Source organism: Ptychodera flava, chromosome 6, assembly GCF_041260155.1.
Source record: "Ptychodera flava strain L36383 chromosome 6, AS_Pfla_20210202, whole genome shotgun sequence".
Lineage (NCBI taxonomy): Eukaryota > Metazoa > Hemichordata > Enteropneusta > Ptychoderidae > Ptychodera > Ptychodera flava.
In genome coordinates, this window is record NC_091933.1 from 24643394 (window position 1) to 24658360 (window position 14967).

Sequence of the window (14967 nt, forward strand, 5' to 3'; positions counted from 1 at the left end):
TTAAAAAAAAGATACATTTATTAACACAATGTCACCAACCATCATTTAAAGAATGATATGTATTGAAAATATCTAATAATTATTTTTTGCAGTATTAAGAGTCTGATTGTAATTTCAGAACATTTTTCACTCAAAATGCTAGAAAACCAAGGACTAAACTTTCTTAGGTTCAGTCAAATTATATGAAGCTTTGAGATGTTCTAGAAATTCTCGAACCCAAATTCAAATAAATAGAATATTTTAACACCTACAACACAGACACAAGTTTCAATTTCAAAAAAGTTAATAAAAAAAGTGGATGGAATGCGATATTTTATTGTAGTACAGACTTTTGCATTACAAAAAATGCTGTGACTGGAAAGATTCCATGGATTTCAAATACATGCATACTTGCATGATGAGAATTGGGTAAGTGCAAAGAGAAATTAATAGGAGTGAATATCTCACAAAAGAACGCTCCTTAAAAAGGGCCACGGATAAATTAAAAGATACACTAGACAAACAAATTTCCCTTTAAGGCTGAATGGCTCTATTAAAGGGACAAAGTCGGCCATTTTTCATGAATTTTGTTTGATACGAGATACTACTTGTATTGTTTGACATGGTGAAAGATACTGAATAAATGGGTGACCATGCATACATTTGACCCAGGTTTTAGACAAATTAAACGAAACCGTCGCAAAAATGTCCCTTTAATGCGTGTAAATTAGCACTCACTGCTAGCCCATGAAAACCATGTATTGGCTTGACACTCGTTCAGATTTCGTTTTGAAATATTTGGTGTTCAAAAATCTGTCAGCGGTCAAAACTTCCAACAAACTCTGTCAGCAATTGGACACCTTTTGGTGGAGTTCAAATGAGAACTTCCAACTTGTACTTCAGGGATGTAGAAAATTTTGTTCACAGATGGTAAAAAGTGAAAGTACAGGTGGTCACAAAAGTTGTGTGTGAGCACATAATTCACTAAACTGATAATTTTCACTGACAGTGACAACCAGTTGTTTTTGCTGGCTGCCAGCCATTTTCTACATCCCTGTACTTCAAAACTTGTTTCTGGAAGGGAGCTGGTTTGGAAAGCTTGACTTTGACTGCAGCGGAACTAGCTCAAACTGGCTATGTGTATATAATCGTGCGTGCGCAAAAAACCTTTTGGTGACATTGAGGAGAGAGTCTATAAATATCCGTGGTCCCAAAGTCAGGGTACTACATGTAAGATGGACTAAACTGTGCAGGAAATGGTTTCGGCAATGCAATGTTTACAGTTGCTCTGAGCTAACAAGAAATCACTGAGAAGGACACACTTTATAGGAATGAAAATAGTATTACCATCATTGATTGCACTTTTGGCTTTTTTGAAGATTTTACAGGTATTTCAAAGGAGTATCTGACACAGGTTATTAACCCGAATATGTACGCATTGTTTTTGTTACATGATCATTGCAAAAAGATTGATATCCGAAAGTAGTGCTGAAAATGTTGAAGTTGGCATTCATATACCACTACCGGTACACTACATTAAATAAGTGTACAGCAATCCGGCATACTGACTACTACATGATTCAGCCACGTCCAATATTTTAGGAACACTGGCAATATGCATACAGTAATGTGGCAATGACTGGCTGTGGGTATCAATGCTATGAAATTTTCAATTTCAACATTCCTTTGCAATCAATATGGTGAACACTGTACCAATCTACCAGCAGTTAAATACAGACCTTTCGATCCATATTCAAGATGTGTAAAGTTTTTTGGGAAGTATCAAATGACGGTTTCAATGTGGTACAGCAAAAGCCAAGACTGAAGGGCTCATGCTGGGGGCCTGTTACCATTCAACAGTTTGCTAGGGTGAAAGTCCCCCTGGCACAAGCACATTATATACTTACATAAAACGATTTTGGTTAAGTATTCTACAGCCATGATAAAACAAAGTAAATGCTCAGATATCAGAATAAACAAGTGGGGGAAAAATTCATTATTTTAGAGGTTTTTGTTCCCATGCAGAGCTAAAAAGAATACAGAGGTAGAAGAAAAACCATTCCCTTTTAAAGTGGGATGCCAAATGTTATCGGATGCGCTGACAGAATAGTTGAGCGAGAAATAAGTTTTTACAAACAAGCAGATGCATAAAAACACTATGTACAACTCACATGGTGCATAAAAATACAGATATGTACAAAAATTTAGCCACATCCCGTGTGACAATTTTTTCACGAGTAGTATACATCTTACACAGTGAACTAGCCATAAAGACATTCTTATTGTTGTATCATACAATTCATATCCTGTAAACTTCTAGTAAAAACGCTCATTGTACACTGGTAGTGCTTTATCAACTGTGATCTTTCTGGAAATGTTGACAGTGAACGTTAAAGTCAGGCTAAAAATTACTCCCCTGGAAACTGCCTGGTGAGCTCCTCATGAAAATATCTGATTTTAATAGACTTACTGATAAAATGCACTAGTGGAAGTGATGCTTGGAGAAACAAAATATTGTCACATAAAATTTCATTTTGGTTCTTCTGTTGATAGTTTGACACATTGAATAAGAACACATACGAGAGGAAAATATAAGGAGTTTCTTTGCCGAGGTACACGAATATTTTCAAAGAATGACGACAGAAAAATTACCTTTTCATCATATTTTTGCAGTGATATACAACAGTGTTCATGTTTTGACCTCGTATGGAATCAAACCTTTAAGGAAACTGTACAATATAACCAGCCAAAAAAATCAAAAAAATAATTTAGTTATCATTTCTTATGCACATGGAAATGAATGCATCCCCATGAAAATTGACAAGAAATGCATTCACACAAAAGAAATGAGAAATCTGGAGGATAATGTGGAAATTCCCCCTAAAAAGTCATTGTCTTACTTGATAGGAGGTAAAGTATTGTTTTTCCTTGCTGGGACAGGCATATTGGGATCGCTGTTGGACTTTGGAAGAGAGCCAGTTTCATCTAAGTGTCTGCTCCTGTCAAGGATTGGTGAACTTGCCATTCTCCGGGCTGATGGCACGTTCAAACTCATCTCGTCTCCTGCCAAGGACTGGCTGTCAACGCTTGCTGACTCTGACTGTAGATCGTCAGCTGACTGTCGCTCCCGAAGATATTCCAAATACGCCTGTAGGAACTTCACACCAATATTCTTTTCCTCATTTAGCGACTCGCTGCTGGCATTTATCTTTGCCTTTCCTGTGAATGCTTTGAGAATCCTTTGAAGGATAGGTTGTTCCAAATCCCTTGGGAGGGGCTGAAGTTTGGCCAACGTTTTCATTACACATTCCAGTGTGTGTCGCTCTCCCTGTAACAAAAAGATGATCTTTCCTGTATTAATTTCTTTTTTGCTGTATTCACCCCTTTGCAACACATTGAAAACAAAAGTTTCAAAAGTAATCAACAGGTTTGTGAGAGTGCTATGACGTGTAACATATTTCACTACAAAAAAGTGACTACATCCAGGTATATTTTGGAAATAAGCTTTTGCCATTTACCTTGTCAAGCAGTCTGATGCCATTCTTAGGGTCATCTGTGTGTTCCACAAGATTGTGAAGATCTTGTACACTGAGAACTGGTTCCTGTTCAGGTATACGAGGAAAACATGATGGTGATTTTAGAGTTGTACGATGGATAATGATTAACATCAAATCAGGTCTACTCCTAACATTAATTTATCAAAGAAAAGAAGAGAATCCTTCAAAAGCTGGTAACTGTACAGAAGTTTTCACTCTGAATGTAATCCCGCCTGTGGTTTTAATATACAATACAAGATACGAGGTACACGAATATTCCACATTGATAAAGGGTCATTAGCATAGAATTTTAATACCGAAACAATGCTCATTATTGTAATCTGCATATTTGAATATCATTATACCTCGCATCTTGCACTAATAGGGCTTTAAAGCAAAAAACGGGGCAATCTCAGTTCACAGAGAAAGTAATGTTCTGTAACACCCATAGAGGGCGCCCTGCAACAGTAGAACTCAGACATTGTCCACATCGTCCACAGAAGTCGTAAGTTCTTCAAAAGCACAGACTGAAGCTACTATCTCTGACAAAGCCATGCATAGGTATATAACTTCACTCTCTCTGAGCTACAGAACATAAAGCATAGTTCTTTTACCTTCAGGTGTTCTAGCCATGAGTACATCAGACCACAGAGAACATACGGATCTTCCTCGGTTGAAAGGATGTTCCATGCTGCACTTGTTGCATTCAGATCATTCTGGTATCACAAAAACACAACAATGCACATCTGGTGAATGAACATATTTCCTCAGAGAATGGACACCCGGTGCCACATTTTAAAACATGAAAATGAACCTAACATTAACCTACAGATGTTTAATTTTTGGAGGTCACACTCTGACTTGTTTGTGTGCATTAACTCTGGAAATCACATCCCCTTTACTAAGATTGTTTAGTCAACCATAAATTTCTGATAAATGCACAGAAAAAATACTTTATCAGATTTACCTGTGCCAACTATAGAAAGTGGCTGATTCTGGTTGCCTGAAGAAATGTTTGTTACTAATAAATATGAACAGGAATATTGTATAGATGTATTATACTTTTAAGTTTTCGTGAGGTTCGCCATTGTGAAATGATTGAAATAACAGTGTCCCTTCTCTGATTTTTTTGGTTAAACTTAAGAGAGAATTATTCAGCTCCTTTTGCACAAGGCAAAAAAGACATTCCAAAACTGTAACACTAGAGCCAAACAAGCAACCAATTTGCTCTGCATAAAATTTGTGTCATATTACCATTAAAATCATGTTATTTACATGTGAACTGATCACTTAAAAAAACTCTTTTATAAAACCAATGTGCCTCTCCTTTGCGACTTCTTAAAACCAGATATGGATTTTTCATTAACACAGAATGTGCTGACATCTCAAATATACTGGTCTGCATAGAATTTTCAATACACAATACATGCATACTCAAATTGATATATGGTTCTTTAAAAGCCTTTCACCACAGTGGTTTGGCTGAAACCCATTGTTATCATAGGTGAGTGTGGACCAGTCTATGGGCATTGGGGTAAACAGGTTGATAGGGACACTCAAATTTGGTATATGTGATCTGACACAAACAAAAATAACCCTTGTAAATCATCTCAGTTAGAGGAAGTTGCAAGCATTAATAATTGACAAGCTATCGGTAGATCATATATGGCGCCCTCTATCAGCCAGTGTCCTTCCCCCTAACAGTTGGCTGTGGGTGCTTGTTGAACTCATATTGTGTTTGTGTACTAATCGTGGGTGCAGCTGTTCACTTTTGCATGCGTTTACATTAAAACACAATCAATCAAAAGTATATGCTATAAAAACTAAACAATGCATGCGGTTTCCTAGGTGTGTGTGACTGGCGTAGGGGAGGGGACAATGGGGAATTATTTCATTCCTGCGGCACTCACATGAAATCTGGTGATGTAGTTTTCAAATTCTACAGGCAGAGTTTGCCAAAAAGTAAGACCATGAAACATGGCATGCATATGTTAATGAGCAGTGGCACTTTAAGCATCAGATGTCGCTCGTTCGAACGTGCGTGACGGTCGGTCAGATCTTATTAGCATATCAATAGAAGTCAAAGTTCCCTGCTGGAGTGAAAATCTTGATTACTCCTTGGAAAATCCGCCGAATTACGTAAACGAACCAGAAATTTTGTTCACAAAATGAGTTAGGGAATGAGCAATAATCAGAGTTCAGGCAGGTATAGGTCATTTTATTGAATTACGCTCACTTTGGTTTATTTTGCCGTTCAAAGTTCCGATACATGTTGTGTCGTCGTAATAGACCCACTTTCGATGGCAGTTGGCCCGCAGCTATCCGTGGCGGGGTTGACCTTTGACCTGCATAGCGATCCCCGCTACCCCGCCAACAGATAGCTGCGTTTCCACAGCTAGTTGTGAGTGTAAGAAAACAGAGTCAGAAAAAGCGCCCAGGTGCTATGATGGAAGGTACATAAGAACAAACTGAAGCTGAAATATCAGTAAAAGGTCTACAAAGTATCAAAATTTTTAATTTTAACGTGAAGTGACCTCATTATTGAAATGAAACCAGTGACCTAATTCTGTTAATTGAGATGCTTTTTTCCCATGGGCTGTTGAACTTACAAAGTTGTTTTATTGAAATGCAGCTATGAGAATATTAGAATTACCGCTGATAACTGCATGGCTAGACAATGACACATAACTGTATGATGATGTATCTCTCATCACTTACAATGCCTATTCGATCGAGCTGAATTGTTTCTTCTGAAGTTGGCTTGTTAGTCGATGAAACACTGACGTGAGGTTGATATAATATCATTGTCAGCACTGAGTAATCACAAACCAGAATCAAGAGAAGAAATACCAGGAGTAAAAACAGAGGTTGACTGGTGTTGTACCTATAAAACCTTGTCAATTCTTCACCCAATATGAAGCGCAATGGTTTTGTGGCACTGTGTGTTATGATTGTCTCCACATGACTGAGCACTAGTCTTTAAGAAGAAGTGCAATCAAAAATGTCAAGTGAGTGGCATGCTTGCGTGGAAAAACAAAAACAGTGCTGTGGTGCATAGTTGCAGAAAAAAAAGAGCGAGCTGCAAATTAAAAAAAAAACAAACCTATCAAATGAATGAAAATAAAAAAAAAACTGAAGCAATGACCTACTTGCAGTGATTCCAACCTCTGTTTCAAAGCCTGAAAATTAGCAAAGGTAGAATATTTAGCGCTTGAATTATGGAACAAAAACGTGTACAGGATGAGTTGAAAGACATTAGATTCTTATAAATACTTAAGAAAGTTGAACAATCATGAATGCATTAAAAGGACAAACAGATTATTTGTTGGTAGAGAATCTCAAAATGCAGATATTTTCATTTATAAATTGACCTTACTGTACTTTATGTGGGAAGGATGAGTGCCTGAAAGCCTGATTTAATAAAGCATGTGAATACAATAAGAGAGCATTATGGGAAATTTTTACAACCATAACATCACGGGCATCATCAATGTGCCCATTACTTACTTTTCACTAAATTCTATTTTGACGACTGAGATATCTAAAGAGAATGCTGTTAGTTACAACCATTGTCAAATTATGGCTTGCTGCCACCTTAAGACCAGCTAACATTGAAAAAACCAATATCTTTGACTTCATGAATGGTGTTATTGTATATAAAGTAAATGCATGGCAGCTTGGGCATCAGAAAAGTAAACGTTGCAAAAGAAAGGTAGTAAGCTTACCTGGAAAGCGTCCACTCGCACCCTCTCATGTTGGTCTACCTTCCTGTTCATGTTGAAGGCCATGGCTTTGGCAATGACCTGTATGTCTTGGTTGTCTTCATGTACTGAAAGAGATTCACTGATTTGACTCAGAATGGAGCTCCTCCTTGGCAGTGGGCCGCGGCTGAATCTTTTCCTGACGGGCCTCTTGTTTTTCCCGGAAATCAGCCCCGCATCGATTGACATGGCCGTGGACATGAGATTCTCCCGACTGTCTTGGGAGTTGAGTTCTCTCTGCAGCTCAGCTCTTTTGATTCCCATGTACGACTCACTCCTCGTCGTCAGAGGCTCATCGTCCGAACCGGAAGATCCTGCGTTTGTGTGCTCAAGATGTGACCTGAACCTCAAATTGGGACTCCCCGGCATTCGCTTGGGTAAGGGAACCTTCATCAAGTCATTGTCTCCATTCATTTCAGAATCAGGTACCAGTGATTCAGCACTCTTGCTCTTACGTATCGGCGGTAGTTTTAAACTTTCTCCAGGAGCATCGATTGGATTGTCGTTGATTATGTCAAAGGCTGACCTCTGTTTGTTTCTCTGCTCTGAGAAAGCATTGCCGGCAGTCTCCTTCTCAATCTCAAGTTTTTTCTCAAGTGGCAAGTGAAAGTCTCCGTAGTAGTTGCCAAGATCGCTGTTTGCAAGTTCTGCCAGCCTTTTGCAGACTACATGGACAATCTGAGAAGGAAACAAAACAGATGGTGGGTATTACTCTGTGATTCTGCTTGGCAAACACACAACAGACTGAATTCTTGGTGGACAAAAACAACATGTACAATGATCAGCATGGACAAATTTACAGTATTCTCTCCAGGAACTTCTAATGAAACAGCAGGTTATCACTTAAAACAAAATTCCAGGCACATTTTTGATCTGAGGGATAATTTTTGGTCTACAGTACATGTATAACAGAATTACAGAAGCAGTACTACTTTTTTTTCCGTGAAACTGGACCCTTACGTGCAAAAAGATACTGGTTACTACTTGTTGATTGCTTTTGGCAGAAAAGTGATTACTCATATAAACTTCTTCCTTGTTTTGTCTTTCACAATGAGTATCAAAATCAACAATCCATGATACTTAGAAGTAACACTGCTTTATACCAAAATTTGGTTGTTTTGATTTCTCACCTTTGGTATGTATTTGAGTTCCCTTGCTTCATATCCATGTAACATATGCTTCTGTCGGATTAAGTACTGGCTCAGTGTAAATGCATAGGCACAGGGATCTCTGTAATCACATCACATTTAAGTCATCATTGCATGAAATCCTCCACAATTCACTTATCTTAATCTTTTTAAGCCCTCCATCCCCTTAATCCTTCCTTTCTGGGGTCAAACCATACAACTGGATGCCTTCATACACTGAGAGTTGGCTTTATTTTAATCTTACGGGAGCAGGCAATTTATGTGCTTTTTTACAGGTAAATTGACCACTTTGATCAATATTTCAATGGGTCTAACACCATGAAAATACCAAATGTCAACAAGGACTAATGCAAGAACCAGAGACTGAGGACAGCCCCTTTAATTTTTGCTCTGGGCAAACAAAAGAAAGTGTAAAATTCTTGTGTGTCATTCTTTACACATGAAAAAATGCTTGATCACTTGTTGTCCTGCTAACAGTGCTCAAACTTTAGTCAAAGTAGAACCACTAAATTTTAACATTATCTTAATGTCATAGACTATTTGTAGTGTGTACGTGTCAGACAAAACCCTGAAATGATTATTTGGGAAAAAAAGAAAACAAACTCGTGCAACACCAGACAGTGACGATTCTCATAATCCCCTGAGGCTTAATTAGAAGGCATGAAAAATCTATGACGACAAAGAATACTTTCCGTACTGTTTTTTTAGACTGTGTGAGATCTTGTATGGTCTGCAACAAAACATAGCATTTGGTGCATATGCAATACCTGGAAGACACAGGTTGGCAAACGGAGGTTAGAGGTCACTTTATAGAGTGACAGTAGGTACTTACACTGAGGAAAATACCACCCTGAGTGGTATCAAGAATTTACCAAATTGCTGGCAACACTCCACTTGACCTTTGGTTTGAATGGCACCAGGCCTGTAAAATTCAAAAAAACAAATCTGTTACCATAGGGACTGTAATTTCAAATGATGCAGATGTATGCAAATATTGAGCCTTGGTCACAATATGGCCCCTTTCACAATTATTTTTTGGTGTCAACAGAATCATTCTCTATAGCAAAACTGGTCTTTGATGTTAAAATACAGAAAATGGTGATGAAATGGGAAAATTTGGCAGTGTTCAGGTGATTTTGTCAGGACGTAAATCCTGAATCGATGCTGTGAGTTAAATTTTTCCTTTATTACAGTCTGATAAAACAAAACAATATTTGCTAGGTTTCACTGTGAATATAAACACCAAAAACATAAACGTACTGAAAACATGTCGCAGATACAATGAGGTTATAGAAACAGTTATAGAGTTAACGAGGAACTTGAAGACTAACCTTTTTTCTCTGACAAAATGAATGACCTGATCAGCTTCCATCCGCTTTGCATAAATGAGATAGCACGCTATGAGAACACCTGTGCGTCCAAGTCCTGCATGGCAATGCACGGCAGCCTGAAAACACAATACATTCAAGAGTACAATATACACATGACATGACAACAAACAGCAATTGAGGGAAAAAGTGAAAGAAAGGGAAGATCCCCTCACCCACCATGTGTGGTCCTTCCCTCCTCCCCCCTTCTATCAGTCTACTTAAACATGAGGTTCAAGCTAGCAACAAATATTTTGACCAGTTTGGGAAATATTTTATTTATAATACATGGACTGCAGCCCTGCAACTTTCATATTGTGCATTTTGCTGCGACAGCGACCTTTAATGGTGGGGCACTCTTAAAATGCCAATTTTTTATGTCATTTGCCGCTTGTGTTCAGATAAAATTAATATATCATATTTTACATATTACATGACTACATGATGATGTTGGCATTCACCAATTTATGACACTTGGTTACAAATTTGTTGGACTGTCTGCTTTCTTGTCTTCATATCTTTCAGGACTATGCTCTCATTGTTAATGTAACCTTTTGCTTTGTAAGTTTTTTTGTAAAAAAATAATTTCTAAATCAAAGTTCTCTGATATTGTAATTTATTACTGTGCAAAGAGCAAAAATCTGTACGAAATAGTTTGAAAAGGATAAAACATACTTCAAGAGAAACATGATATACCTAAAACGAAAGTTGATCGGTGTGGTGTTGAAGTGACGACAATCTATGATTTGTAGGGTTCTCAAACAATAAATTTCAGGGATCAACAGTGTTGTATTGCTAAGAGTTCAGAGTAGGTTGTGAACTTTAGTGACCTGTGTGCGTGCATATAAAGCTGTGTTTTTGTTTGCTTTCTTCCCTCTGTTGCCATGACACCTGTCTAGGTTACCTGGTCTACTTGAATAACTCCAACGCGGTGTGGTACCAGATACTACTGTAGGCTTTGATAGAAGCTGGTTTCACTTTCTTACTAATGCTGGATTTTTTATGATTTCACAGAATACCCTCACATGTTCCATGTTTCACTATCAGGAAAAATTTGTCTGAAAAGGTACGCTGACTCTAGTCTGAACTTAAATTTGGATAATCAAAAGCTTTACAATCATACCGGTAAACACAATTACTGAATTTTTCTTAGGTGTATTGATTTACTGCAAGTCTATGAAAACAAAATAGTTTGGGTTGGATAGATCGACCTACATGTACTTTAGTGAAGGGGTGTCAGTTTGATAGTCTGGGTTGCGTGAGATTCTGTTGTACATAGAGGATCTATGATTGTGAACACCCATTTCAAAGAGCAAATGCACCAAACACTCCACAAAGTCAAAGCATATATTTGCAATTTTTATAGTAATAGCTGATGTACTTTAACAAGTCTAGGGGTCAGAAATTCATGACATGGCTTTGTGTCAAATTCACTTTTCAAACATTCAAACATTCAGTCAGGCGACATGGTTGCAGTTTGCAGTTTAGTTGCAGTGTTTCTTTTGAATCACAGTGTAATACTGATGGTGAATTAGTTGGTGTTTTTATGTTTGTGATTTCATTCCTCTTACTATACCTTTCCCTGTTCCAAAGCAAACGACAACACTTTGACCATATCCAGGATGTTACGCAATGACCCTACACCATGATCTCGCCATGCAAAGTTATAGAAAAAGACTGTTGATGAAATAAAAATACATATTTTAAAAACGAAAAATCAAGTCAACAGACACGAGGAAGACATAGAGGAGATGTTTACCTTTCCTTCCTGTAATGCAAATGACATGACCTTAACCATATCAAGAATGGACGGCAACGATCGGACACCATAATCATCCCAACCAAAATTGTAAAAGAAAACTAGAGAAAAGAAATGAAAAAAAATTTTTACATAGGTGAATGAAACATACAGCTGTGCCTGTAAGCCATGTAACATTTTGCTGTTCTGAAAAAGTTGACAATTACTTCCGGGTATCCCTTGGTACTGATACTATTACATTCTTTTCTGTATTATAAAGTGGTTCACTGTTAAATATGTTTTAATTTCACAAGAAATTAAAAAATACTGATTTTAAATCATCAAACTAATGGAATATATAAACAAAGAGGATTTAACCTTGCTGGTAAAATTAGTAAGAAGACATTTTTTATACTTTATGACATTATATGTTTTATTGGTAATGTTGAGATATAATTCAGGTACAGGAATCTCACGTCATTTTACTTTGCACATCGAACTAAATAAACTAAAGGTTTTATTTTCTAGGATCCTGACCATGGCATATTTTCACTATTCAATTTTGAAATGAGCTAATATTATCAGCCATTTTTGGTTAAACAGTACGTTGAAAAATTTCAAACAAATTGGATTGGCAACCTGAATATTCAATATTAAACAATAGATGCAAAGCAATAAAAATCAGATGTTGTGGTTGCAACTCTATTGACAAACCCACACTGACCAAGGGTTGAACCCAAAATGTCAGGTTTTTATTGTTCCTCTACCAGTGTTGTTACTCTGAATATCTGTTTTCTATCCTGAAAATCTGGTTTGCTGTTTCATATCTGTACTAAGGTACCGTTTTAACTCTTTTTTATGAGATGCTTTTTCTTTTGACTCTTGAAAAATATGTGGTCCTTGGTGCTCTCCAATCCTGTATTTGTTGACAATGGACATATCAAATTTACGAGCATTTTTGGCAGATATCCTGAACAATGACTGAATATTAATTTTGACCTGAAGCTGACCCACCAAAAAATGAAAAATTGAACTGTTTTCATAAATTATTGATGTGATTACCATCTTGATAACAAAGCTGCTCATAGACAATTTTTGCATTCGCCTTAAGATAGCAGCAATCCAATACCGTAGGTGCATCTACAGAAAACTATGCAGAGTTTTGTCTCCTAGATCCATGTTTTCTGATAAATTAGACATACAATGTTTCAGGGCAACTAGCTGATATTTATCAGTCCTGAGGCTAATCATCAAAATGGGCTATTCAATATCCCTGGCTGAATAAAAAAGGCTGAAAAAAAAATTCATCATTGATTTATTCATTTGCTATCAATTATTTATCTCTTTATTCATTTACAAATCTTTCATAATGTTCCATACTCTTTTATTGTGTGTCATTCCTTCAAGTATGGCATCTAATTGTGTTTCTTGCTGTAAAATTTACCGTAAAACCCTATTGATTCGACCACTTTATTAATTCGACCACCCTATTTTTTTTTCTCAAAAAGTAATTTTTTTTTTACCCTTATCAATGTGACCACAGATAGAAATTGGGACCTTCTCAATCTCTAATAATTCGACCAACCAATAAGGACAAGGTGTTTTAAACATTTTATTTTTAATAAAATACACAGAACAATACAATGTACAGAATAGAATGTCTGTGTCGGAACTTCAGGAAAGTCACCTTTATATGTTTCAATCATCCAAGATAATTAAGCATATCACTTATGAACTGTTTAAAAAGTTGAAATCCCTAATAATTCGACCACTAAAATTATTTTGGCTTTGTTTATTTTCTAATAATTCAACACTTTAAAATTGTAATTATTTTTTCTGGTCGATTTGATAGGGTTTTTACAGCACATCACCCTGTAACCATGGTTTTGAACACACTGGTCCAAACATGCCCATAATGTCCTCAAAAAGTATAAGCAGGAAGTTCATAAAATAAAATACTTTTGGCAACATGAAAAGCAACCTGAAGTCCATATACAAATGACCATTTGAGGAAGTATTGGGAAGAAAATATTTCACATTGTCAAATCAATCAACAGTAGCTCCAATACAGTTAGTTCATGATTTATGTACATGTATGTGTAGTCAGAGCTACACAGATGGAGTTTGTGTAAAAGTTTGCAAGTCTTAACAGTGTTAGTTGTAAAATCAAAGTTACAAGTTCAATTTTATCCACATGTAAAAACTGGCATTGGAGTAGATAGAAATATGGATGTATTCTTTTACATGTCGACTTGATAAACGCTAAATCAAATTTCTAAATTTAAATTCTTCAGCATTAGAGATAAAATGTATGTTCAAGATTTTGCTGAATGGTCAGGTATTAAAAATATGTCTATTTTGATTATGAAATTCACATGACAGCAGTTTTTGTGAAACCTTGTGCGACACGGGGGGGAAGACACAGTGACTTACCATCATTGTCCATGAATGTTTGCGGTAAATAAGAAAACCCACTCTCCTCTTCAAGAGTGTTGCCACAACTGCTGTGCTCCCCTGGTCTCTGTAAATTAACTATCGATGTTATTCCCAATCTGTGGAAATAAAAAAATACGCAAACATTGAATTAATATTAATTTTGTTTTCTTTATTCGTTTGATGAATTCATGTGACATATATTGCCAGCAGTACAATGAATGATTAAAAACACAACACTAGACTTGTGGGAACATAACTGGATCATGCTGGACTCAAATATACCATTACCAAGGCCTATTATGTTTCTTCAGTTGGGTTTTTGTGTTTAATTTCTAAATTAAGCCAAGCTACCTCTTTTGACAAGCCATAGAAACAAAGCCTGGCTGACCTGTTCCTTTTAATTATTGAATGCAAACAAAAGAGTAATAAAACCAATCAACTTAAAGTAACCACACAGACTATTGAAACCTACCCATATATGATCTATCATTCTGAAATTAACAAAAACCAGGCTGTACATTTTGAAATTGCTGATGGCAATCTCTTTTATGTTAATGGCAACATGAAAACTACACTCTTTGTTTACTGCTGCTCATCATGCATATGGAGGTACGTTGGTACAAGGTACAGTACTGAGAAACAAACATTACATGATGCACACCAATTGGTTGGAATTTTGGACTCATGTAAAGTCAAAATGGTAAAAGGTCAATTTTTATTGGGGGTTTACATTTAAAAGCCCTTGACAAAAATTTATTTGTAATATAGACCAAAGCTGCAAAGATGTGGTATTGAGCAGAATAATTTTTCTTCAATTTTAGTGACAGGTATTATGACAGGCAGGCGGTAAGAGAGCATATTGTTACAACAATGTTGAATCACTCACTGCATAGTTACATTACTGGTTGATCCCTTAGCACACGAAAATGTGAATACACAGGACAAGTTATGAGGTATAATGTAGTACATGCAAGATGTACACCTATGATTTGTGAGACGTCT

The 14967-nt window shown here is 36.6% G+C and overlaps 1 protein-coding gene across 4 annotated transcripts in view; it reads right to left on the reverse strand.

Moving 5' to 3' along the window:
• Positions 1–14967, reverse strand: part of LOC139135279 (protein tyrosine phosphatase domain-containing protein 1-like) — a 28213-nt gene continuing 13246 nt past the window's right edge. For 2 of the 4 annotated variants that reach the window (XM_070702596.1, XM_070702594.1), the window contains 10 exons: positions 13963–14081; positions 11551–11651; positions 9756–9871; positions 9257–9346; positions 8407–8506; positions 7241–7954; positions 6665–6694; positions 4130–4231; positions 3498–3581; positions 1–3307 (listed from right to left, as the gene is read on the reverse strand). In XM_070702596.1, the coding sequence (XP_070558697.1) occupies positions 2876–3307; positions 3498–3581; positions 4130–4231; positions 6665–6694; positions 7241–7954; positions 8407–8506; positions 9257–9346; positions 9756–9871; positions 11551–11651; positions 13963–14081 (1888 nt within the window). In that variant the 3' untranslated portion in view covers positions 1–2875. The remainder of the gene's footprint in view (positions 3308–3497; positions 3582–4129; positions 4232–6664; positions 6695–7240; positions 7955–8406; positions 8507–9256; positions 9347–9755; positions 9872–11550; positions 11652–13962; positions 14082–14967) is intronic. The other 2 variants (XM_070702597.1, XM_070702595.1) reach the window with 1 other exon arrangement.